This window comes from Suricata suricatta, chromosome 12 (genome assembly GCF_006229205.1).
Source record: "Suricata suricatta isolate VVHF042 chromosome 12, meerkat_22Aug2017_6uvM2_HiC, whole genome shotgun sequence".
Classification (NCBI taxonomy): domain Eukaryota; kingdom Metazoa; phylum Chordata; class Mammalia; order Carnivora; family Herpestidae; genus Suricata; species Suricata suricatta.
The window spans coordinates 83,851,954-83,875,498 of NC_043711.1; the positions used below are offsets into that span (position 1 = coordinate 83,851,954).

At 43.4% G+C, this 23,545-nt stretch overlaps 2 protein-coding genes across 3 annotated transcripts; one reads left to right on the forward strand and one right to left on the reverse strand.

Moving 5' to 3' along the window:
• Positions 1–231: 231 nt before the first annotated feature.
• Positions 232–21,738, reverse strand: NFS1 (NFS1 cysteine desulfurase). 2 transcript variants are annotated; one of them, XM_029917603.1, is made up of 13 exons: positions 21,583–21,738; positions 20,846–20,955; positions 20,015–20,131; positions 19,085–19,168; positions 13,305–13,457; positions 9,153–9,246; positions 8,354–8,488; positions 5,343–5,377; positions 4,688–4,793; positions 4,527–4,608; positions 3,802–3,885; positions 3,302–3,391; positions 232–891 (listed from the first exon to the last, which is right to left on the reverse strand). In XM_029917603.1, exons 1-13 carry the CDS (start codon positions 21,677–21,679, stop codon positions 828–830), a joined length of 1,251 nt encoding a protein of 416 aa, XP_029773463.1. In that variant the 5' UTR covers positions 21,680–21,738; the 3' UTR covers positions 232–827. The 2 variants fall into 2 exon arrangements, with proteins under 2 accessions (XP_029773463.1, XP_029773462.1); XM_029917602.1 differs by having other exon boundaries at positions 5,220–5,377.
• On the forward strand, positions 21,739–23,355 carry ROMO1 (reactive oxygen species modulator 1). The gene is made up of 3 exons (XM_029917604.1): positions 21,739–21,842; positions 22,030–22,160; positions 23,158–23,355. The coding sequence occupies exons 2-3, from the start codon at positions 22,030–22,032 to the stop codon at positions 23,264–23,266; spliced, it is 240 nt and encodes a 79-aa protein (XP_029773464.1). The 5' UTR covers positions 21,739–21,842; the 3' UTR covers positions 23,267–23,355.
• The last annotated feature ends 190 nt before the right edge of the window (positions 23,356–23,545 follow it).

Here is a 23,545-nt window from a genome sequence, read left to right on the forward strand (position 1 = left end):
GGGTCCTTTTGGTCCAATACTCAGAACAACATTAGTCTCCTGACACTCAACTAACTGATGAATGAAGAGATATACAAGCAGACTGAGTGAGTCATCTATGGAAATCAAGTAGGTGATAGTCTGCTCCATGATTCCCAAGCACAGCATGGAATTTTCCCTGAGACTTTTATTTATTTTTTTTGTTTTGTTTTGTTTTTTTTCCCTGAGACTTTTATAAAGTCACAAATTAAATACAGGAAGATGATTTTATTTCTCTAATCTCAGAGATTAAACAATTAACAGTTTTTTACAAAGAAACATAAATTATTAGAATAGTAGATGGAGTCATATAGATATTTCTAGCTTCATTAGGTCAAAAGAAATGAAAGACCAGGAGACAAGCCTTCTACAAAACTTGCTGTTTGGTCTACAACATGAAGAGGTGGCCAAAAAGAAATTAAATAGTTGACTATGCTTGTTCCCAAAGGAGTCAGTCTTACTGAGCAGTAGTAAGCAACGTTCAAAAGTCCACGTAGATCACTGAGGCCCCTGGACAAAGAACCTTCTTCCAGTTCCTCTGGCTTTCCCCACCAAGAATATCCATTCATCAGAAGACCAGAGAAAGACTTCTAGAGAGAAATGGTGAGTGTTCTCTACCAAAGGAGATGAAGCTCAGGAAAGATAGTTTCTTGTGTTTCTATCTTGGAGGTGGGCTAATGCTGAAGTCAACTGGGCTACACCAATTCTGATTTGAACATGAAGTACCCACTGGGTATAACAAAATACCCAGATATGCATGGGCTGGTGAGGCAGAAGCCAGATCAGCACAAAGTCAGAGGCCCACTCTTCTAGTGCTGTGTCCACTTGATGCTCTTGAGGTCAATGCCATCCTGTACCATCTCCCAAAGAGGGCTGCCAAAGAAAAGAGATACTGTGTGAGTAAGGGTTTAGATAGGAAACAACCAACATTGGTCTCTGACCCTTGAGCCCTGACTTATCTCCATCTCTTCTTGTCTCTCCACTTCCTTGCCCTGACAGACCCAACAGTGGTTAACAAGTCTTTCTCAGCTCTCTCTAAATCCTTGTCACCTCTAGCATCTCCACAGCTCCAACAAACAATAACTGGGTACCTCAGACTCAGCTCTAACGGGCCAAGCCAATGGCATCAGGTTGTGGCCAGATTCAAGAAGCTCTCATCCCATTCATTAGAGGCTATGGACACAGTCTCCCTGGTGGAACCAAGACCCTTAGGACTTGTGTAAGCAAGTTTCAGCCTCTCTACTCATCCCCACCACACATGGACCACTTTTCAACACTTCTTTCTAGGTTTTACTCTACTTCTCAGTTGGGGCTAGAGCTTAGCCTTAAATTATCTGGGTATATAGCAGTATTATCCAATACCTACCAGCCTCATCTCCCAAAGTTTGACTGTGATTACAATTCAAAAGAACTCTTGGATCCTAGACAAGAGCATCCCATCTCATACAAGAACTACTGCTGAGAAATATCTACTAACCTCTGATTCCCTTCAGCTTCAATGCCTTAGACAATATTCCCAGACCAGATATTACATAAATGTGTTTTGACCATGGGATTTGTGGTTTGAATTTCCCCAGTAAATTTTCTTCTATGCAATTTCATTCTTTTCTTGGCTTATACCTTTCCTTTACACCATAGTTTCCCAACACGCCTTTCTGTGTGTGAGATTTTTCCTGGCTCTTTAAAGTTAGCCACTTCCTCTCTTGTCCTGTCTTTTTTTAGAGGTCTCTTACTGTCATAGACTCACAAAATCAAGCTTTAGGGGTGTTTGGGTGGCTCAGTTGGTTAAGTGTCCAACTTGATTTTGGTTCAAGTCATGATCTCATGATCATGAGATTGAGCCCTACATCAGGTTCCGCACTGAGCATGGAGCTGCTTGAGATTCTCTCCCTCTCTCCTTTTGCCCCTCTCCCCTGCTGTGCTCTCTCTCTCTAAAATAAAATAAATTAAAACAAAATAAAGCTTTAGTTGAGAACTAATGAAACTAGGCTGAATTCAGTTTGTAAAGGTCAGAAGGAATAGGGGAAAGATGCTGAAGCCACACAGATAAGAATAAGGCTTTGCAGCATGTCCAGTAGAAATGCCCTTTGAGTGTGCCAAAGTACCAAAAAGTCAAGCCAAGGAGGAATCTTGAGCCTAAGAAAACTAAGCAAGCAGTAGATATTTAAGCAATACAACTAGACCCTGGGAAGGAAATCCAGAGCCCAGAGAGTCCTGGGAAAGTTCGTCAAAAAAGAAGGGTATATACCCAAACTTCCTCACTCTCAATAACTAGACCAAGAGAATCTTGAAAGTTAAATTTTACCAGGACAGAGATAGACTCTGAAAAAATCTAGAGGCCTCAATGTCTCCAGGAAGAAATGGAGTTCTATGGCTACTAAAGGAAGCCCTGGTGGCAGCTGGCTGATAAAGCATCTCTTGACCTTGCTTATAAAGACCTTTACAAAGAACACTCTGAGTATTAGTTCTTACCCTTTTGAGAATTTGATGAAAACTATGGACTTTCTTTCAAAGAAAATGCACAAGAACACAACATTTAGCATATAATTTGAGGGCTATCATATACCTCCTGAAGTCTAGTCACAGAACCCAAAGTAAGAATCCCTATCTTAGAGGGAGATTTTTCTCTCTTTAGTCTACAAATTGCTAATTTTGTATTGATACTGCTGCAATGACAACTATTAATACTATAATAATGAAAAACACCTCACTTTATGTAGTTGTTTAGTTTCTTTTAATGTTGCTTTTGCTAGAGAGAAAGAGAAAGAGAGAGAGAGAGAGCGTGCAAACATGCACACACAGGGGTAGGAGCAGAGAGAGAGGGAGAAAGAGGATCCCAAGCAGGCTCCACACTATTAGTGCAAAGCCTGATGCAGGGCTCGATCTCATGAACCACGAGATCATGACCTGAGCCTGAATCAAGATTCAGATGCTTAACTAACTGAGCTATGCAGACACCCCAGTTCTTTAGTTTTTAAAAATACTTTGTCATATTCTGAAAACAAGTAGCCAAAGCACCTTCTTGGTTTGTGGAACTTCTATTTTTTTTTTTTTAAGTAAGCTCTATGCCCATTGTGGGGCTTGAACTCACAACCCCAAGATCAAGAGTCATATGTTCTACCAACTGAGCCAGCCAGCAGCCCCAACTTTGTGGAACTTCTAAATCCTTAAATCCAAGAGTTCTCAAAGGCTGATTTCTGGCAGTATGAAGACATAGCCTGAGAACCAGAGATGGGTCAGCACTGCAATTTCTTCCACAGGGTCCCTGGTGTATAGTGCGTACCTCATTTCTCGAAGACGCTTCACATGGTGAATGCACTTCTCCACTGTGTAGTCCACTTCCTCCTCTGTAGTGAAACGGCCAATGCCAAACCTGAGAAAAGGCAAAAGAGAAGAGCTCCACATCTGAACTCTGGCACCAGGGTAAATCCATTCAGCAAATAAATACTCAATGAAGATCTACTCCACAAAAGACATGGGGAAAGAACACAGCCAGAGTTTCTCAGAACGTGAGTCTGTGGATCACCCATATTAGCATCACCAGAGAAGTTTCCTGTTCCTCCTCCAGCCCTAGTGAGTCAGAATCTGAGTGTGGGACTCAGAAATCTTCAACTTTCACAAATGTCCCAGAGGATACTCAATGAAGTCTGAAAACTGCTGCTCTAGGAACTTTCAGGAAGAATCAAGAAGGGATAAGGAAAACAAGTCTGAAGAGACTATAACAGGAGAGGAAGAATACAAAAGAGGATGCTTTTCATAAATGTTGCAGCTCAACAAACTGACCTGATAGAAGAGTGAGCTAAATCCTCATCAGTGCCGATTGCTCGAAGGACATAAGAGGGCTCCAGGGATGCAGACGTGCAGGCACTGAGGAGAAAGACAAGGAGGCTTGCTCAATTCATCAACATCTGCTTTTAGCCACAAATCTCTTGTCCTGCTCCCACCGCAGGTCCCTGAAGTCATTATATGGAGATCTAAAAGATCTAATCTGGTAGAGTTAAGGGGCCCGAGGTTGCCTGGATTTTCTGGGATGTGAAATCCCAGAAATCCTCTGACCCTTATGGAGGATATCCTCCTTCAGCAAGGACACTGCCAAAGCATGACAGAGCACGATACCACATGGGCGGGTCTGACAACCAGGGGCAGCAGAGAACCAGGTGCGCACTCCCCTATGGTTGAATACACCATCAATAGCAGCCTAGATGGCAGCTAAACCCCTGGTGGCCTTTTGATTCTGGGCATCTGCAACAGAACTGCTGGTATAACACTAGATCAGATGCATATACCTCCTGGGACCACAAAAGGCACAAAGTTCTACACCAGGCAGCCTTCCTAAGGTGACAAACTTCAGCGAATGCCAAGCCAGCTAAAAAACAGGCACTTATAAAAATGGCCAGGAGCTCTTTTGCCTGACATCTCCATACTAGGAAGCCTAGTAATGTCTAATACCACTTAGAGGCCAGACTAATGAGCCCTACCATAGCTCCTGTCTATCCAGTTCAACTCACCTCCCGGAGGATAAGGCAACATCCTTGAGTGCCATCAGCAGACTCTCCCCTTCCACATATGCAAAGGAGAGGTTGATACAGCCTGGAAAGAGAATCACTGTGAGAGGAGTTTCAAAGTCTCAGGCTCTTCCAGAATGGGGATAGAAAGGGCATGTCCATACCTGGGTAATGGTGCTCAGGGTCCCCATTCATCACCACATCTGGAAGGCTATTCATTATCTTCTGTGTCAGCCGCTCTGCTAACTTTGAGATCCGCTTATGGTCATACTGAGGAGCAGGCAAGGGAGGACTAAGCATGGTGACCATTAGCAGCTCAGAAACACACAAGATGAGGAACCCTATTCCAGTGCCCAGAAGTGACCTATGCATCAGACCCGCCTATCATCCTGTGTTACTCATGGACACCACTGTGTCCCCAGGATTGAGCACAGCACCTGGCATGCAAAGGTGCTCAATAACCGGACACATGGTTCCAATAAGCTAGAAATAAATGAGCCAATAATTACTGAAAGGGCCTGGATTTTGGAGGCCATTACACCTCCCTCCAAACAAGATGTCAGCAGCACTTGGGCAAGGATGGCTTTCTTAAACCTCCTCTTCAGGCAGAGGTCCGACTCAGTTGTGTTGAGAAGCCTCTAAGAGGAGACCCAGCACAGGGGAAGAAGTTGAGGAGGGGAACTGCTTTCTCCATACCTCCATCTCTTGCTGTGCCACCTCACATGCGGCCCCCAGCCCCACCACCAATGGTGTGGGCACTGTCCCAGACCGCATACCCCGCTCCTGCCCCCCTCCACTCTGCAGGGCCTCCACACGTACACGGGGCCGGCGGCGAATATAGATGGCACCAACCCCTGTGAAACAAAGTTTGTTACAAAAGAGAAAAAAGAAAAATGCAGATGAAACAAAATCTCACTTTCAAAAGCAGTCAAAATATTCTTTCAATTTTTCTGTAAGCCTGAAATTTTTCAAAATAAAAAAATTGTTGGAGGAAAAGGAGAAGCAAGTAAAAGCATATTTATCAAAATTATTTAACATCAGGAGGTAACTACCAGAAGGAGTCACAACCAAATGGTTTAAAGTAGCTCCCTATGCATGTCTGAAATGACATCATGAAATGAGACAGTAGTCATAATAGCAAAATACCAAAAACAACTCACATATTCATCATCAGGACACTAGAAAAATAAATTATGATACAGTCCACACAATGAATTACAAAGTTGGTGTATAAAACAAAGAGGAAGCTCCTTTTGTACTGCCACTGTAAAATTTCCAAGATACATTGTTGGAAAACTTGTGAAATCTGGATTAAGTTTGTACTTTACTTAAAATTTTTTTTTTTAATCCTGGGTGGATCAGTTGGTTAAGTGTCAAACTCCTGATTTTTGCTCAGGTCATGATCTCAGGGTTCATGAGTTCTAGCCCCATGTTGGGCTCCACACTGACAGCACAGAGCCTGCTTGGGATTCTCTCTCTCCCTCTCTCTGCTCCTCCCCAGCATGCTTACTCTCTCACTCTCTTTCAAAATAAATAAAAAAGTAAATAAACATTTAAAAAATACATTATTAGGTGAAAAAAAGGGAAGTAGAACAGTGAGTATTAATATGCTATTTTCTGAGTAAAAATAGAGAAATAGGAGGAGAAATACATATATGCTTAAAAATGCACAGAATAATCCTAGAAAAATATTCAAAACATAGCTTCCCCAGAGGAGAACTACATGAGTGGTAGACAGAGGTGAAAGACTTTCTGGCTTTGTACTTTTTTGTAGCTTTTGAATTTAGAACCTTGTAGGGGCGCCTCAGTGGCTCAGTTGGTTGAGTGTCTGACCAGCTCAGGTCATGATCTCATGGTTTGTGGGTTCGGGCCCCGCGTCAGGCTCTGTGTTGACAGCTAGTTCAGAGCCTGGAGCCTGCTTCAGATTCTGTACCTCCCTCTCTCTCTGACCCTCCCAGCTCATGCTGTCTCTTTCTGTCAAAAATAAATAAAAACATTAAAAAATGAATTTAGAACCTTGTAAATATATTACCTTGTCTAAATAGAATAAATTTGTTAAAAAGGGAGTGGGGGCATGACTGGCTGAGTCAGTGGAGCATGCAAGTCTTGATCTAGGGGATGTAAGTTTGAGCCCATGTTGGGTGTACAGATTACTTAAATAAAATCTTTAAAAAAGAAAAAAAACTTTGAGGAAAATACAGGGATAGATCAGAATAGAATTAAAAACTAGTGCAATCTCCCACAGTGTATCAAAGCTTAAAAATGTACGTAACTAAAGGGGCGCCTGGGTAGCTCAGCTGGTTAAGTAGTCAATTTCAGCTCAGGTCCTGATCTCACAGTTCGTGGGTTTGAGCCCTGCATCAGGCTCTCTGTAGTGAGCACAGAGCCCACTTTGGATTTCCTGTTCCCCTCTCTCTGCCCCTCCCCTGCATGCTCTCTCTCTTCAATGTCTTCAATAGACATTAAAAAAAATGTATATAACTTAATACCCATCAAACCAACTTACAGGAATTTCATGCCAAATATGAGCATGAATGTGTAAAGATACTCACAAAGTAGTTGAAGGTTTTAAACAGAGTGGCCACTCAGTGAAGTTCATCTTCTTCCACACAGAACAATTCCTTAGGCAAAGATTGCAGGTACTACCAAAAGTAAGGCAGTACTCCCCAAATTTATTACCACAAACCCCAGGTTTGAAAAAAATTATGTAATAAATGATACTTATTAAGAAATATTTCATTTCCTCATCAAATTCAAGTATCCTTACTATGTGAATCTCTTCGGTTCCCAAGTTCAGAGAGCACATGCCCAGATCCCTGTCTGGATAGTGAAGGAGACAATGTTATCTAAATCAACTAAGTTCCTGCTTTCAGAAAGCAGAAGTTTGGATACTGAGAGACCTCTACACATTTAACTGATCAGAGCTTATGCTCATTGGTTTTGTCAAAATAGATATATCAACAATAAAAGCCAATAAATGCAACATTTTAATAAAAGATAAAATGCTGTTATCCTTTGTATTACTTTTTAAAATGTTTATTTCCTTTTGAGAAAGAGAGTGTGTGTGCATGTGCACGTACGCAAGCGTGCACAAGCAAGAGAGGGGCAGAGAAAAGGGAGGTGGACAGAAGATCTGAAGCACGCTCTGCACTGACAGCAGTGAGCCCCATGGAGGGCTGGAACTCATAAATCATGAGATCACAACCTGAGCCGAAGGCAGATGCTCAACCTGCCCCAACCTGTTGTACTATTTAAAATAATAGTTCAAAAGGCACCTGGGTGGTTCATTGGTTGACGAACAGTGATGACAGCTCAGAGCCTGGAGCCTGCTTCAAATTCTGTGTCTTCCTTTCTGTCCCTCCCCCATTCTCTCTCTCCCTCTCTCTCTCTCAAAACTAAACAAACATCAAAAAAATTTTTAAAGTAATAAACACCAGGAGCTATAAAAGTGCAATCTTCCTCAGGTTACAGAAAGACAGAAGGAATAAAGGACTCAAAGAATATTGCTATCACAGTGGGGCAGACAAGATAGCTGGACTTATTTAGCAAAATTTGATAAGACAAAATCCTTTGTTTCTCAACCAAATCTGAGGATTTTCTAAAGAGACCATGCAACAACAAACTGCTACATACAGTTAGCTAAAAGAGTCTACGAATAGGCAAATGTTCTTGGTTATTGCGAAAGGACACTTGCATTAGCAATGTTACATTCTGCGAAGCACTATGAATGCACAACTTCCTCTGAGAGCAATGATATTTCCAAATGAGTTCAAGGAACTCAGGAGGTCTGAGAAAAGGTCTGAGAAAAGGAACCAAGGAGGTGCTGGTACCTTTGGGACCATAGATTTTATGACCACTGATGCTCATGAGATCAATTTTCATGTCATTGACGTCAAGTGGGATCTTTCCAACAGCCTGGGCTGCATCCGTATGGAAATATACCCTTCTGGAACTGCAAATCTGTCCTGAGGAAACAGAGGGGAAATCATAGCACAATGTTGGGAAGTCACCTGGCAGTGATCCCACAATGTACTATGGGTTCTAAAGCCAAACTGCATCTGGCATTAGCCTCTAGCCATACAGTAAATAACCTCTCTCTCTCTCTTCCTCTTTCTTTCCCTCTCTTCCTCTCACTCTGTCATTCTCAGCCAGCTTCCTTGACTAAATAAGGGCAAGTACAAATCACCAAGTCAAAACATCCCTCAAATTCTGATGCACAAGACTCTTTTTATCTTATTAACACTGGCCTTCCAGTATATCATTATTAACTTTTACATCCTTTTTAATTTAAAGGAAGCAAGATTAGCAGATCTATTTGCTAATGTACCTTAGGAGTTACAGTGAGTCTGTGGCTCTAAGTGAGCATAATAAAGAGATGTTCTAAAGCGACAAAAGTGAAAGAGGAAGAGAAAAAAAAGGTGGTATTTTGGTTTTGGCACCAACTGCAGTTAAATGAAAAGAACATAAAGGATACTAGACCTGGATTCCAATACCGGCTAAGCCACATACAATAGGTCTTTAAACAAGGAATCAAAACTCCCTTTCCCGTGATCTCCCTCCCAGAGCACTCCTGATCCTTAGATGGATCCCAGTGGTGGGCAAGCCTCAAGGTCCACCCAAGATACTCACCTATTTCTGCAATGGGCTGCTTCACTCCAATCTCATTGTTCACAGTCATGACTGAGACCAGGCTGGTATCTGGCTGGATGGCAGCCTCTAGTTCCTAAGAGTATTAGGAGCAAGGAGATTATATAGTACCAACAAAATCCTCCCTAACTCAGAATGTAGGCAAGCTTATTAGTCTTTTTTTTTTTAATGTTTTATTTATTTTTGATACAGACAGAGATAGAGCATGAGAGGGAGAGGGGCAGAGAGAGAAGGAGACACAGAACCGGAAGCAGGCTCCAGGCTCTGAGCTGTCAGCACAGAGCCCAATGCAGGGCTCGAACCCACAAATGTGAGATCTGACCTGAGCCGAAGTCGGAGGCTTAACCGACTGAGCCACCCAGGCGCCCCAGCAAGCTTAGTCTTAAAAGGGGGTCTTTCACTACACACCTATCAGAGTGGTTAAAAAAGGAAAAGTGACAACACAATGCTGGCAAGGATTCAAAGAAACTACACCATTGCAACACTTGGTTATTGCTACTAGTAAGAATGTAAAATGATACAGCCATACCGGAAGACAGTTTGGCAGTTTTGCCTCTTATAAAAGTAAACATGAGATTACCATATGATGCAAAAATTGCGCTCTTGGGCATTTATCTCAGGGAAATGAAAACAGATTTACACAAAAAACCTATACATAATTGTTCATAGTAGCTTTTGTCATAGTAGCCAAGACCCAGAATCAACCCAGATGTCCTTCAACAGGTGACTGACTGAACAAACTGGTGGCTCCATACCACGGAATACAGCTAAGCGACAGAAAGGAACAACCTAAATGGCTCTCCAGACTTACCCTAAGTGAAGAAAGCCAGTTTCGAAAGGTTACATACTTAATGATTCCATTTATGTAACCTTATTGAAATGACAAATTAAAGAAACGGAGACCAAATTAGTGGTTTTAACAGAACATGAAGCATCACTGCGGTGAGGAAACTATAATGTGACAGTGATGGTAGTTACACAAACCTACACATGATGACTAAGCACAAGTGAAACTGGGGAAATGAGAATAAGATTGGCAGACTCTATCCAGGTCATTACCCTGTGTGAGAAATAAGGGAGAGAATTCATTTTTAGAAATACCGAATAAAAGCTCCGCTGTCTAATTAACAACAGGATTACAATATATTGGAAATATGTATGAACCCTGACCCCCCACAATGGAGTCCCAAACCCTTAGACACTTCATTTCCTGGTTCTCTTCCATTCTGTTTCGTGGGCTTATTTTTGCAGGCTTTGCAATGAGCATGCACCAAAGAACAAAGGGAGGAGAGACTGAAAGACTCTGTGTCACCTCAGGGAATGTACATTTGTTCCAATCAGACTACTTTTTGCCTTACATGGGCATAGGCGTTTTTCCAGGTAAGGCTGTAACCTAGTCCTCAGCCAATGAGGAACCAGGGGAGGGACATGTTACGAGATGAACTGCCTGCTGTAACTGCCCCAGGTATGACTGTCCCTCAGACACCTGCTCTTGCAAGAACACTGATTAAAGCCTCACTTCACTGTGTTCCTCGTCTCTGCATCCTTCCTTTGATTGGGTTGATGGGCTTAATTTTAACACTGGGTTGTGATACTGTATTACACTTTTGCAAGATATCATGGGGGAAACTAGGTAAAGGGTACATGAGATCTCATTGTATTCTTTTTTTTTTCATTGTATTATTTCTTAAAATCACATGTGAATCTATAATTATTTAAAAATTAAAAGTTTAGGGGCCCCCATGTCCTGCTCTGCCCTGGGAATGGTGCCTGCTTAAGATCCTCTCTCTCTCCCTCTATTTTTGTCATTACCCTTCACCTCTCCCTCTCCCCACTTCTCTCAAAAACAAATAAATAAATAGATAGATAGATAGCCTGGGTGGCTCAGTCAGTTGAGCATCTGGCTCTGGACTTCAGCTGAGGTCATGATGCCAGGATCATGGGATCCAGCCCCACATCAGGCTCTGTGCTGAGTGTAGAACTTACTTGAGATTCTCTCTCTCCCTCTGCCCCCTCCCCCACTCGTGCTCTCTCTCTAAAATAAAAAAAATAATAATAACTATCTTTATGTATTTATAAATAAATAAATAAAAATTAAAAGTTTAATTAGAAAAAAGAGAGGGAGAGCCTTTCCTTTGCAAGGTTGTCAGAATAAGCTGCGAACAAAGTAAGGAGCAAAAAACAAGGTTACTGGTAACAGCACAGAGGCAGGGACCTCATCTGACTAAAATGTTTATCTTAAAGGAATTATTAATCAGCCTCCCAACATCTTGCTTTCCCTGACACTGGTCTAATAAAGGTTCTCAATGTCATGCTTCGCTCAGCTTCTTCTTTGCTTTCTTCATAGCAGTTACCCCAATTTGTAATTATTTCATTTGTTTGTATGTTAACTATCCTCTTCACTAGAATGTAAGCTCCCGGAAGGCAGGGACTAAGCTTGTCTTGTTCATCCTTGTGTCCCTAGTGCCAGACACTAAGGCATAATAAATACTATGAGGTGAAAGAATGGCACATGTGAAGCATTGTGAGATCTAAAAAGCCAGAAAATAAGTACTCCTAGCATTCAAGAGACTTAATCTAGTGGAGAGACAGACATAAACATACAACAGAGCACAGAAGTAAAAAGCCATTAAGGGATTTAAGGAATTTGGAGAAAAAAACATATTAAAAGGGGTTGGAGCTTCCAAAAAGACTTTAGCAAAGAAGTGAACTTGAGCTAACTTTTTAAAAGAGGGAGAAAATTAAGGTATGTGCCAAGAAAAGGACAACAAATCAAAAGCGAGGGGATACGTGAGAACAGGCACACGGCAGGACTGGCCAGGGCATATCGGGGAGATGTGAGGACAGTGTGGCTGAAATGCAGGGTTTTATGAAGGGCACAGTGGTAGCAATATTGAAACCGTAGGATAGAACCAACAGGTCTATTCTGAGACCAGTATTACCCTGATATCAAAACCAGACAAAGATATCAAAACTACAAATCAATATCCTTAATGAATATAGATATAAAAATCTTTAACAAAATACTAACAAACCAAATCTAGCAACCTATCAACATATGTACCATATTAAAATAGGGGAAAAAACATTATGACTACCTCAATAAACACAAAAATACAATTGATAAAACCAAAAGGCTTTCACGATAACAACAACAACAATAACAAAATCAACAAACTTGGAAGAGAACTTCCTCAATCTAACAAAGGACATTTATGCAAGAACAGCTATGAAAAATCCAAAGTTAACATCATACTTTTTGGGCAAAGCTTTTGTCCAAGATCAGGAGCAAACAAGGGTATCTGCTCTCACCGCTTCTATTCAACTTTGTACTAGTAGTTTTTGCCAGGGAAACTAAGCAAGGGAAAAAAAGGCATCCAGGTTGGCAACAAAGAAATAAAACTATCTCTACTTGCAAATGATAGAACTCTGTCCATAAATGGTATCTTAGGATTTGACTAGGGATGCTGGTATCCAAAATCTGGTGGATAAGATGAATGAACTCACTACCCAAAATATATATGTAAGGATATGGGCCATAATGGGAAATATTCTTCACAAAAACTACAGCTCTTCTTTTTTTTTTAATGTTTTATTTATTTTTGGTAGAGAGAGAGATAGAGCATGAGAAGGGGAGGGGCAGAGAGAGGGAGACACAGAATCAGAAGCAGGCTCCAGGCTCTGAGCTTATCAGCACAGAGCCCCGTGCGGGGCTCAAACCCATGAATGTGAGATCATGACCAGAGCCAAAGTCAGAGGCTTAACCAACTGAGCCACCCAGGCGCCCCTACAGCTCTTCTTTAGAGGGATAAAAAACTAAGTACAGGGAAGGAAGAGTCCAGAGCTTTACCATGGTGAGTGTTGAGTCCCTGGCATCCTGCACAGACACCCAGTGATCCTCACATAATCTGAGAAGCACTGACAAAGCTGAGAAACAAATTCTCCAGAGAAAAGGAAGACAATACACACTCAAGGGGAAACATATGCTCTGTTTCTCTCCCAGGACTATTTCTCTAAGCTCCCGCTCACCATTAGGTCTAGTCCTTCAAGCTCCAACTGAGGCTAAAGAGACAAATTTACAGGCTGAAGCCAAGCTCCTCCTATTTTGCCCCTTCTGCCAGTAGCCACTCCTACCTTCAGATCGATGATCCCACTCTTCTTCACCGGGAGGTATGTGACCTGAAAGCCCTCAGCTTCCAGTGAACGGCAAGAGTCCAAGACACATTTGTGCTCTGTCTGAGTGGTGATCAAGTGCTTTTTCCGTGACCTGTAGAACCTGGCCACCCCCTAGAAATTGGTGGTGGTGGAAGGAAGGAGAATATGCTCAGAGAGACAGCAAGGACTTCAACCCCACTTGAAAGGAAAAGTAGGCAGGGTTGTATGCTCCAACATTAATTCTGTGACACCAAGTACATATTCTACAGTTCAACTTAATTCTGACATTAACTACCCCAAGTTAGTACAAACCCACAGATGAAGGGACTCGGGTCCACAAAACTGGGAACCCCACCACTTCAGATGTCAGCCACAAGGCCCAGGTGTCACAAGCCACTCCCCTGGATTTTGCCTAGTTGGCTACAAATTCAGGACTTCCCACAGCCCCTGCTAAGGTTCAATAATTCACCAGAATGACTCCCAGAACACTGAAAGCACTACACTTTTAGGGTTTTATTATAAAGGATATAATTCAGGAACAGCCAAATGGAAGAGATGCAGAGGGTGAGGCCGGAGGAGGGAAGGGGCACAAAGCTTCCATGCCCTGCCTTTGTAACTCCAGGCATGCCACCAGCCCAGCACATCCATGAATTCACCAACGTGGAAGGTCCTCTGAGTCTCACTGTCCAGAGTTTTTTTTTTTTTTTTAATGTTTTTTATTTATTTTTTGATACAGAGAGAGACAGAGCATGAGAGGGGGAGGGGCAGAGAGAGAGAAGGAGACACAGAACCGGAAGCAGGCTCCAGGCTCTGAGCCAGCTGCCAGCACAGAGCCCGACGCGGGGCTCGAACCCACGAATGTGAGATCTGACCTGAGCCGAAGTCGGAGGCTCAACCGACTGAGCCACCCAGGCGCCCCTGTCCAGAGTTTTTATGGAGGCTTTGTTACAGGTCCATGGCTGATTAAATCACTGGCTACAGGACTGAACTCAATCTCCAGTCCCCCTCTCCTGCCTGAGAGAAGTAGAGCTGAAAGTTCTAACCCTCTAATAACATGTTTTGTCCTTCTGAAGCGGCCAGCCTGTCCTTGAAACTAAGGGGCCACCATGAGTTGCTTCATTCCTATAAAGTTAGGTTATGCTCCAAAGGGATTTGTTATAAATCACAAAAGACATTTCTTTTATTCAGAAAACTCCAAGGATTTTTGAGGCTCTGTCCCAAGAAAAGAACAAAGACCAAATACGTTATACCACTGGTGGAAAATACACCACAGGTAGATTTCCTCGCATCCCAGGAAAAAGCCCCTCTCTTAATTTCTACTTAAATGGCAAAACATGCAAATATGTCGATAATGATACCCAAAGCTGCCAGTGTAGAAATGAAACTCATAAACTCATTCCTTGCTGATGGCAGTGTTTATGCTATAATCTTTCCAGGAAATCATTTACAAAGATGTCTTAAAAGCTATATTCACCCTCTTTAACTGTGATTCCTCTTTTGGGAATTTACCTTAGGGGAATATTTCAGAAGATAGATCAAGCCATAGAGATGAAATATGTTTTCATTATGTTTACAATCTTTACATAAATGGAAAAATTAAACACATCCAACAATAAAGTAATGAATAATAAACCATAATAACACAACTCCATGAAAAAGAATGTAGTTATATTAAAAATTATGGAGTATGAAATGGAAGGACATAGGTATGTTATTAGTAGTTACAGAGAAAGGGCCACCTGGGTGGCTCAGTTGGTTGAGCATCCGACTTCAGCCTTGGGTCACAACCTTGCCATTCCCCAGTTCAAGCCCCGTGTTGGGCTCTGTGCTGACAGCTCAGAGCCTGGAGCCTGCTTCAGATTCTGTGTCTCCCTCTCTCTCTCTCTGCCCCTTCTGCACTCACACTCTGTCTGTATCTCTCAAAAATAAACATTGAAAAAATAGTTACAGAGGAATAGGGGCATTTGGGTGGCTCAGTCAGTTGAGTGTCAGACTCTTAATTTCAGTTCAGGCCATGATCTCATGGTTTGTGAGATGGAGGCCCGCATCAGGCTCTGCACTGAGATTCTCTCTCTCTCTCTCTCTCTCTCTCTCTCTCTCTCTCTCTCTATCTCTATCTCTCTCCCTCTCTGCCCCTTACCTGCTTGTAGATGCTCTCTCTCTCTCACAAAATAAGTATTTTTAAAAAGTGGTTACAGAAGGAGGCACCTGGGTGGCTCAGTTGGTTAAGCATTTAACTTTGGCTCAGGTCATGATCTCACAGTTTGTGAGTTCAAGCCCCACATCAGACACTGTACTGATAGCTCGGGGCCTGCAGCCTGCTTCGGATTCTGTGTCTCCATCTCTGTTCCTCTCTCACTTATACTCTGTCTTTCAAAAATAAATAAACATTAAAAAAATTTATGAGCATAAAAGCTCAGTTTAAAAAATGGTTACAGATGAATAAATATGACAAGCTACAGTTTGTGAAAATATTAAAAGCAAATTCATATGTATGTATAATTATTTTTCCTGGAACAATACTAAACAGAATTAGTTTAGAATAAACTTTGCAGAGCAGGACTCAGGACCAGAGAAAAGGGAAAGAAGAGGAAGTATTACACTTCTTTTTAAATTACTTTTTAATGTTTATTTATTTCTCAGAGACAGAGAGAGAATCCTAAGCAGGCTCCATGCTTAGCACAGAGCATGACATGGGGCTCAATCCCAACCTGAGCTGAAATTAAGAGTTGCATATGCTCAACTGACTGAGTCACCCATGCATATCACATATACACTGATTACCTTTATTTTTTTTGTTTTAAGATTTATTTACTTATTTAATCTCTACACCCAATGTGGGGCTTGAACTTATGACCCCACGATCAAGAATTGCACGCTCTACGGACTAAGCAGCCAGGTACATCCCTGCAGAGATTACTTTTAAAAGTTAAGGAGGGGTGCCTTGGGTGGCACAGTCAGTTGAGTGTCTGACTTTGGCTCAGATCATGATTTCACAGTTCACGGATTTGAGCTCCATGTTGGGCTCTACGCTGACAGCTTGGAGCCTGAAGCCTGCTCTGCTTGAGATTCTGGGTCTCCTTCTCTCTCTCTCTCTGCCCTCTTCTGCTTGTGCACGCGTGCTCTCTCTCTATCTCAAAAATAAATAAATAAATAAATAAATAAACATTTAAAAAAGTTAAAGGAGGGGCACTTGGGTGCCTCAGTTGGTTAAGCATCTGACTTTGCTCAGGTCATGAGCTCACAGTTCATGAGTTAAAATCCTACATCAGGCTCTGTGTGGACAGCTCAGAGCCTGGAGCCTGTCTCAGATTCTGAGTCTCCTCTCTTCGCCCTTTCCCTTCTTGTACTCTGTTTCTCTCTCTCAAAAAAAAAAAAAAAAAAAATTAAAAAAATTTTTTTAATTTTAAAAAGAAATTAAAGGAAATAAAATGTGCAACCCCATCCCCCCCTCGAGCTTACAGAGCACTGCTTTAAAAGCAGAATACAGGGGCATCTGGGTGGCTCAGCCAGTTAAGCATCCAGCTTCTGGCTTCGGATCAGGTCACGATCTCACAGTTCATGGGTTTGAGCCTGCGTCGGGCTCTGTGCTGACAGCTAGCTCAGAGCCTGGAGCCTGCTTCGGATTCTGTGACTCCCTCTCTCTCTGACCCTCCCCTATACATGCTGTCTCTCTCTGTCTCTCAAAAATAAATAAAAAACATTAAAAAAATTGTTTTAATTAAAAAAATAAATAAATGCATAATACAAAACCAATTAGGCCAAAATTATAACTATATAAAAACTATATGTTCTTGAGGATAAGGAACATAAAAAGAAAAACATTTTAAAGCTCTCCACCTCCTTCTACTCTCTCCTATCTCAGTTACCCACAGTGTCAAATCCTCTATCAACAGACAGATATTTACCTATCCAGGAGACTAAGGGGAAAACTCACAACTATTCTTAGCAATCTCTCACCGGTTGGTTTGGGAACAGCACAGATTTTCAAAGCAAACATTTTCAGTTTTAAAAAATACTCCCCATCCCATAAACCATTCCCATTTTTGGAAGATCTCCACTCTGGGTCTGGTTTCTGCATTCCAAAGGAAGGACACCTTACTGCTAACAGAATCAGGCAGAGTACTGATGACTCTGAAGCCTGTCCCAGGCCTCCTACACCCAATCTAAGCTCAGAAAAACCAATTGGTAGCACAGTTGAAAGATAAAGGTGAGAAGGGAGGAAGATAGTTGAACCTACAATAGCCCACACTTTCTCAGAGCCTTGGTATTTACACAAGTGGTCCTGGCAACCAGGCCCAGTCCAATATGATTAAGTTATATGAAACACCAGCATGACTACTGAGAGTTGAATTTTACTTTTGTTAGTACCACAAACCCAACGATAGAGTGACTGATCTCAGAATGGGTGATGAATGAAGAGACCTCTTTTAGACAACAGGCCTGAGCAACAAAAACTTGATCAAGGCAAAAGGGCCCACCGTGACCACCTGGCTGAATACACATAGGTCCATTAAGTGACCCCCACCTCAAAATATCGATAGGCCCTAGCTAACCAATGGGCTACTTCCACAAGGCATAGTTACCATAAAAGGGAAATTTTCATAAGTTCCCATCCCTCCTCACCTTTCCCCTTTAAAAATAGCCCCCACCCACTGCCTCCTTGTAGTTTCTCCTCTGCTGTCCTGCCAGGACTCCCTTGCAGGTGTATTCAATAAGTTTCTATCTCCCTTGTTCTGACTTGGGTGAATCCTTTCACTGCCTACTTCACCAGCTTCCATGGATTGGTTCCCCCCGTCACGTGTTGGAGAACCCATCTGATCAAGAGAGACACCACAATGAAGTGAACGTCTGCAGAGACATAACAACCAGTACTTCAAGATGGGAAAATCTAAAGAAACAGGAGGCACAGCTGGCTGGCTCTGTCAGTGGAGCATGCGATTTTTTTTAAAAATTATTTTTTATTTATTTTTGAGAGACAGATGGAGACAGTGCTAGCAGGGGAGGGTCAGAGAGAGAGGGAGATACAGGATCTGAAGCAGGCTCCAGGCTCTGAGCTAGCTGTCAGCACAGAGCCCGATGCAGGGCTCGAACCCACGAATGTGAGATCATGACCTGAGCTGAAGCCGGACACTTAACCGACTGAGCCACCCAGGTGCCCTGAGCATGCGATTTTTGATCTCAGGGTTGTACGTCCGAGCCCTACATTGGGTGTAAAGATTACTTAAAAATAAAATCTAAGAAAGGTAGAAAGGGAGGGAGGAGGGAGGGAAGAGAATTGTTGCAAATAAATGTCATCAGAAAGAAAACAGAAGGCTGAGAGGAAGGCAGCCCTCAAATCATACATATAAGTGTGAAGCTGGTAACCAGAAACAGAGAAGTATTCCCAATTGCAAGTGGATTCTGGACTTCTCTGAGAGTAGATCAGAAGGATGGGGGAAAGGTCTGAGTCGCCATTATCTACTCTCTGAAGTAGCTGCCATCCAAAACACCAGTGGTTAATGGCTGAAGAGCCACCTCCTTTTATGCCCAACTACCTCACTGAACTCAGTTCAACCAACAGGAGCAAAGACTTAAATGGAGTAGATCACAAAGGGTGGAAGGAAGCAACAAATCAGAAAGAGAGCATGTTTGCCTGTGCCTTTTATTCACAATAAGGTAGGCATGGGTGGCTGGACAGTATATATATGAGCCCAAATGATCGAGGGACACCATTTCCCAAGTCAGGAAAGCCCAGATATGTCCTGTGGTTCTCTTACCTTAATTGCTATGTTATTAGATTCAGTAGCACCACTGGTGAAAATGATCTCACGAGGATCAGCCCCAATCAGAGATGCTACTTGCTACAAACCAAGAAACAGAGATAAATAACATCAGTTTCCCAGGCAGGAATGCAACTGCAGACACAGCTGGGACAGAGCTCTGGATCAAGAAGTGCGCCACCTCATTCTATCAACTGCCCATGAAGCTTTGCAGTCACTAGGGTCAGATAAGAGGTAGATTCAGTTACATCTGAGATCCAAGACTCTTCCCATCTGATAAAAAATGATAATAGAAGTGCCTGGGTGGCTTAATGGGTTAAGTTTCCAACTCTTGACTTCAGCTCAGGTCCTGATCTTGGGCCGTTGAATCAAGGCCCAAGTCTGGCTCCACACTGAGCAGGGAGCCTGCTGCAGATTCTCTCTCCCTCTCTCTCTCTCTCTCTCTCTCTCTCTGTCTCTCTCTCTCCCTCCTTCCCTCCCTCCCTCCTTCGCTCCTGTGAATGCTCTTTCTCTCTAAGATAAATAAATACATTTGAAAAAACACAAAATAATAACAAGAATACTGATTTCTTAAAAATCACTTATTAAGCTCTTACTACATATAAGCATTGTGTTAATAAACACATCACTGGTAAGATCTCATTTAATCCACACAATGATCCTAAGGAGTAGGAACTATTACAATCTCCATTTCAATGTGAGGAAATTAAGGCTTAAATAAATTAGATAACATTCCAAAGATCTTTTAGTTAGGCAATATAAAAAGTAATAAAATGCTTTCCGGAGGGATTTCAAAGCCTGCTCTCTAAATCTCCTCAGGGAAGAGGCCCGAACCATTTCTACCTCCACCCATAGCTACCAAGAAAATGCCTCCCACAGTCGACTGACCCTCTGACATCAGAACCTCCTAGAGTCTTCTATACCAACCTGACGAGCACGTTCCATGGCTGCCTCACTCTCCCAGCCATAAGCATGTGTCCGGGAGTGTGGGTTACCATAGTAGTTGACCAGGTAAGGGAGCATGGCATCCAGCACCCGAGGGTCCTGAGCACAACAGAATATATCAGTCTCCTTGAGTCCATAGGTAACTCAGGCCCCACTCCATCCCCTCAGACTGGCCCAACCTACCTCAACACATTCCCAACCCTTCAGACACTGCCTAGATGAAGCCTCATTCTTCTATCCCCTTAAGTACTAAACAAATATCAGCCTATTATACTCCCATTCACAAACCATCTTAAATCAATCTACCAGATGATTATTCTACCATCTCCTCAGGTAATTTACAAACATTGCCTTGTCCTGATAGCTGTTTCTGTATGTTTCCATTCCAGCCAGGCGATGTGATCTACAAAGGCCAGGACATGACAAGAGTCCACATGTTGATGAAACCTTCCATTAATATTGAAGTGCTTATGTACCAGGCTCTGTTTAAAGGGCTGCTTTATGTCTTTTAACCCACGTAATACTTGCACAAATTCACATAGTAAGTAGCAGTCCAGCTAATTCCAGAGCCTATGCTTTTAACTACTACCAAAGTGCCTACACTGAAGTGATCTCACCAAGGTCAAAGCTAGTAAGTAGTAGAGCCATTTTTAGTGGATTACAAATTAAGGCTCCTGACTCCTAGCTCATTGCTTTTCTAAACACACATTTCACAATGGCTCTTACTTCTGCAGGATCCAGTCATTTCTGTGCATTGTCCCTTCTGCAACATGTTATAAATAGCCTTGGGGAAAGCTGCCCCTCTATCCTTACCAGAGGAGTTGTAGCTTGGACGTCCATATACAGAGGTCTCAGCACTGACTCCACCTCCGGAGCAGTGGCTGTATCTGAGGGAACAGCCGACTGGGGAGCATGATCTACAACTGACGGAAAAATAAAAAATAAAAAAGGTATGGAGTGGCCAAGCGTGAAAGAACGCAGCTATGGACACACGTTATCCAAGACAGCAGAAGGTGAAAGTCGGGTGTAGGTGAGACAAGTTGAAAGACTGCTGGGGTTGAATCTCAATGGAAAAGGAAACAAAACATCAGCGAACTTAAGCAAACGATGTAAAAGGATATGGGGGAGAGAGACCATGTTTTTGGAGGGAGATGTTGGGTCAATATTCCAATTGCCCCGTTGGGAGCGGGGAGGGTTCTAAAAGGGCAAAGCCATTTAGAAATGGTGTGGAGACGGAGTAGCTAAGATCTTCAAATATGACTGGTTGTACGACTAGCATCTCTAAAAGTCGGGCAGGAGAGTCTGAAGGCCAACCGGTGCCTCCAAGCCTCCGAAGGCCTGTGGGGCAGGATCTGAAGGGTGACGAGTAGAAGTCAACCGTACTGAGGGCCGGCTTGAGAAAATTTGAGGGGGACAGCCACCAGGAAGGGGCAGAGGGTGCGGGAGCGGAGGAAGAGGGAGACTCGGTAATACTCCGGAGCGTCGCCGCGCCAAGGGGGGAAAGTCCGCGCTAGTAGGGAGGGTGGCAGTGTGCAGGGCCCGGAGCGTACCGCGCAGGCGCAGTCCCCGAGCGGGGGCCTCGGACCTGAGCCCCGGAGCGGCCCGCACAGCCGCGGCCGTCCGCCTCCAAGCGGTTCGCAGCAGCATGGTCCCGCTAGCAGAGCCCCCCGCCCGAAGCGGCGGCACTCCTCTGCTACACGCTCCCGGAAGTTCTGCTCAGAGCCCCGGAAGCAATTCCTCAGATCGCGGGCGTGCTCCGCCTCGCGTTTGGTGTGAGACGTAGAAGTGAGCGACCGAAGCCGCGGACGAGGTGAGGTGGGGGCAAAACGGCGCGGGGACCCGAACACTAAGAGGGCGAAGGAGTCGGGCTACGCGCTTAATTTCCTCCCTGGACTTCCCTGAACCCTTGGACCTGCTCCCCACCCCGCCTTCTCCAGCCCCCGCTCGACCCGGGCTGGCGGATAGGCCCACACTCCTCTAACCCTCGAACTCCGCAGATGCCGGTGGCCGTGGGGCCTTACGGACAATCCCAGCCAAGCTGCTTCGACCGCGTGAAGATGGGCTTTGTGATGGGCTGCGCCGTGGGCATGGCGGCCGGGGCGCTCTTCGGCACCTTTTCCTGTCTCAGGTGAGGGGCGAGGGCGGTGATCTCTGGGCGGAACCACCGAACCTTTCCGTCCCGCGCCACTTGGCCTGCAGCCTGGATAAAACCTACTTCGTTTCAGTGCCCTCGCTGCCCTTTGATAAGTGAGACTGATTTCCCTACCACCTTCAGTCTGGATGGAAAGGTTGGAAACCTCGGCGCTAGGGAATACGAGCTCTGACTGAAACGGAAAGAAAGCCTTTTTACTCCTTCCGTAACCTTAAGCAAATTGGAGTCTTTGGTTTCCATAAGTGTAGAATGAGGTCAGTAACATCCACCTCATTGAGTTTTAAGGATCAAATCAGAGCATACTTCGCACAGAATGTAGCCCATATTAAGTGCTCAATAAATGGTTGTTACTACTGTCGCTGTCATTTCTAGTTCTGCATAGTGAAACTTATTTAGAGCAATTTTACTGTACTGGAAACAGGATATAGATAGGAAGCAGATAAACTCTATAACCTAAATGTCATTTTCCCCCGTAATACAGGCTATTATTCCCCATTTTTTCCCACATTATAAATTACCATTTACTGAGCACTTACCCAGGGTGAATCACTGTTCTAAATGTTCCATGCGTTATCTCAGCATTCCCCTGAACGTTTTGATTCCCCATCTTACACTGGAGACAACCCAGCCTGTAAATTGTGGAGCTGGGGCATGAAAACCGATCTGAATCCACAGTCATTGCTTTTAACACCAGGAAACCATCAGAAAGTATCTTCATATATACCAGAACAAAAAACTAGTTTCTCCAGGTACTTGTTGCATCAGCTGCCTCTCTAACACTGGAGTCTTAATGATATTCGTCAGAAAAGCCCCAGAGACCGTGATGCATGCTTTTTTGCTAGTCATTACCCATCTCAGGTTGAAAGAGATAATATCCTGCCAGACTTCGAGGGCTTGATCTAAAAGGGCCGTTCATCCCATTTCTTGTATTTTTGTTCCTGGTTGGCCCCATCTTGGTTTCCTCTTCTCTTAGGATCGGAATGCGGGGTCGGGAGCTGATGGGCGGCATCGGGAAAACCATGATGCAGAGTGGCGGCACCTTTGGCACGTTCATGGCCATCGGGATGGGCATCCGATGCTAATGAGGGCAGTGGTTGTCCACTGCAGCTACCCCTTCCCATCAGTCCCAGCTCATGTACTATAATAAAACAAATCTTTGAGTAGTCTTGAATGTGTTTCTTTTCTCACTTTCTGCCTATACCCAACTTAGAGCTCCTAAGATGAGCCAGTGAGGTTGAGTGTTTTTCAAATCCTGTCTGTTAATCCAAAATTAGAAAATTTTTCCATGCTTGAACTTTCCATAGATTCTAATGAACTTGTTATTTAACCCTATAAAGTTGATGCTATTCTCCCCATTTTAA

Excerpts from the sequence above, each read along its gene's own strand:
- NFS1 (XM_029917602.1), bottom strand. The coding sequence starts at position 21,679 with ATGCTGCTGCGAACCGCTTGGAGGCGGACGGCCGCGGCTGTGCGGGCC. Across the intron at positions 5,378-8,353 it reads TAAAATCTATGGTCCCAAAG|GGGTTGGTGCCATCTATATT; the intron begins GTACCAGCACCT and ends TTTGTTTCACAG. Across the intron at positions 4,609-4,687 it reads CCCTGAGCACCATTACCCAG|GCTGTATCAACCTCTCCTTT; the intron begins GTATGGACATGC and ends TTCTCTTTCCAG.
- ROMO1 (XM_029917604.1), top strand. The coding sequence starts at position 22,030 with ATGCCGGTGGCCGTGGGGCCTTACGGACAATCCCAGCCAAGCTGCTTC. Across the intron at positions 22,161-23,157 it reads GGCACCTTTTCCTGTCTCAG|GATCGGAATGCGGGGTCGGG; the intron begins GTGAGGGGCGAG and ends CTCTTCTCTTAG.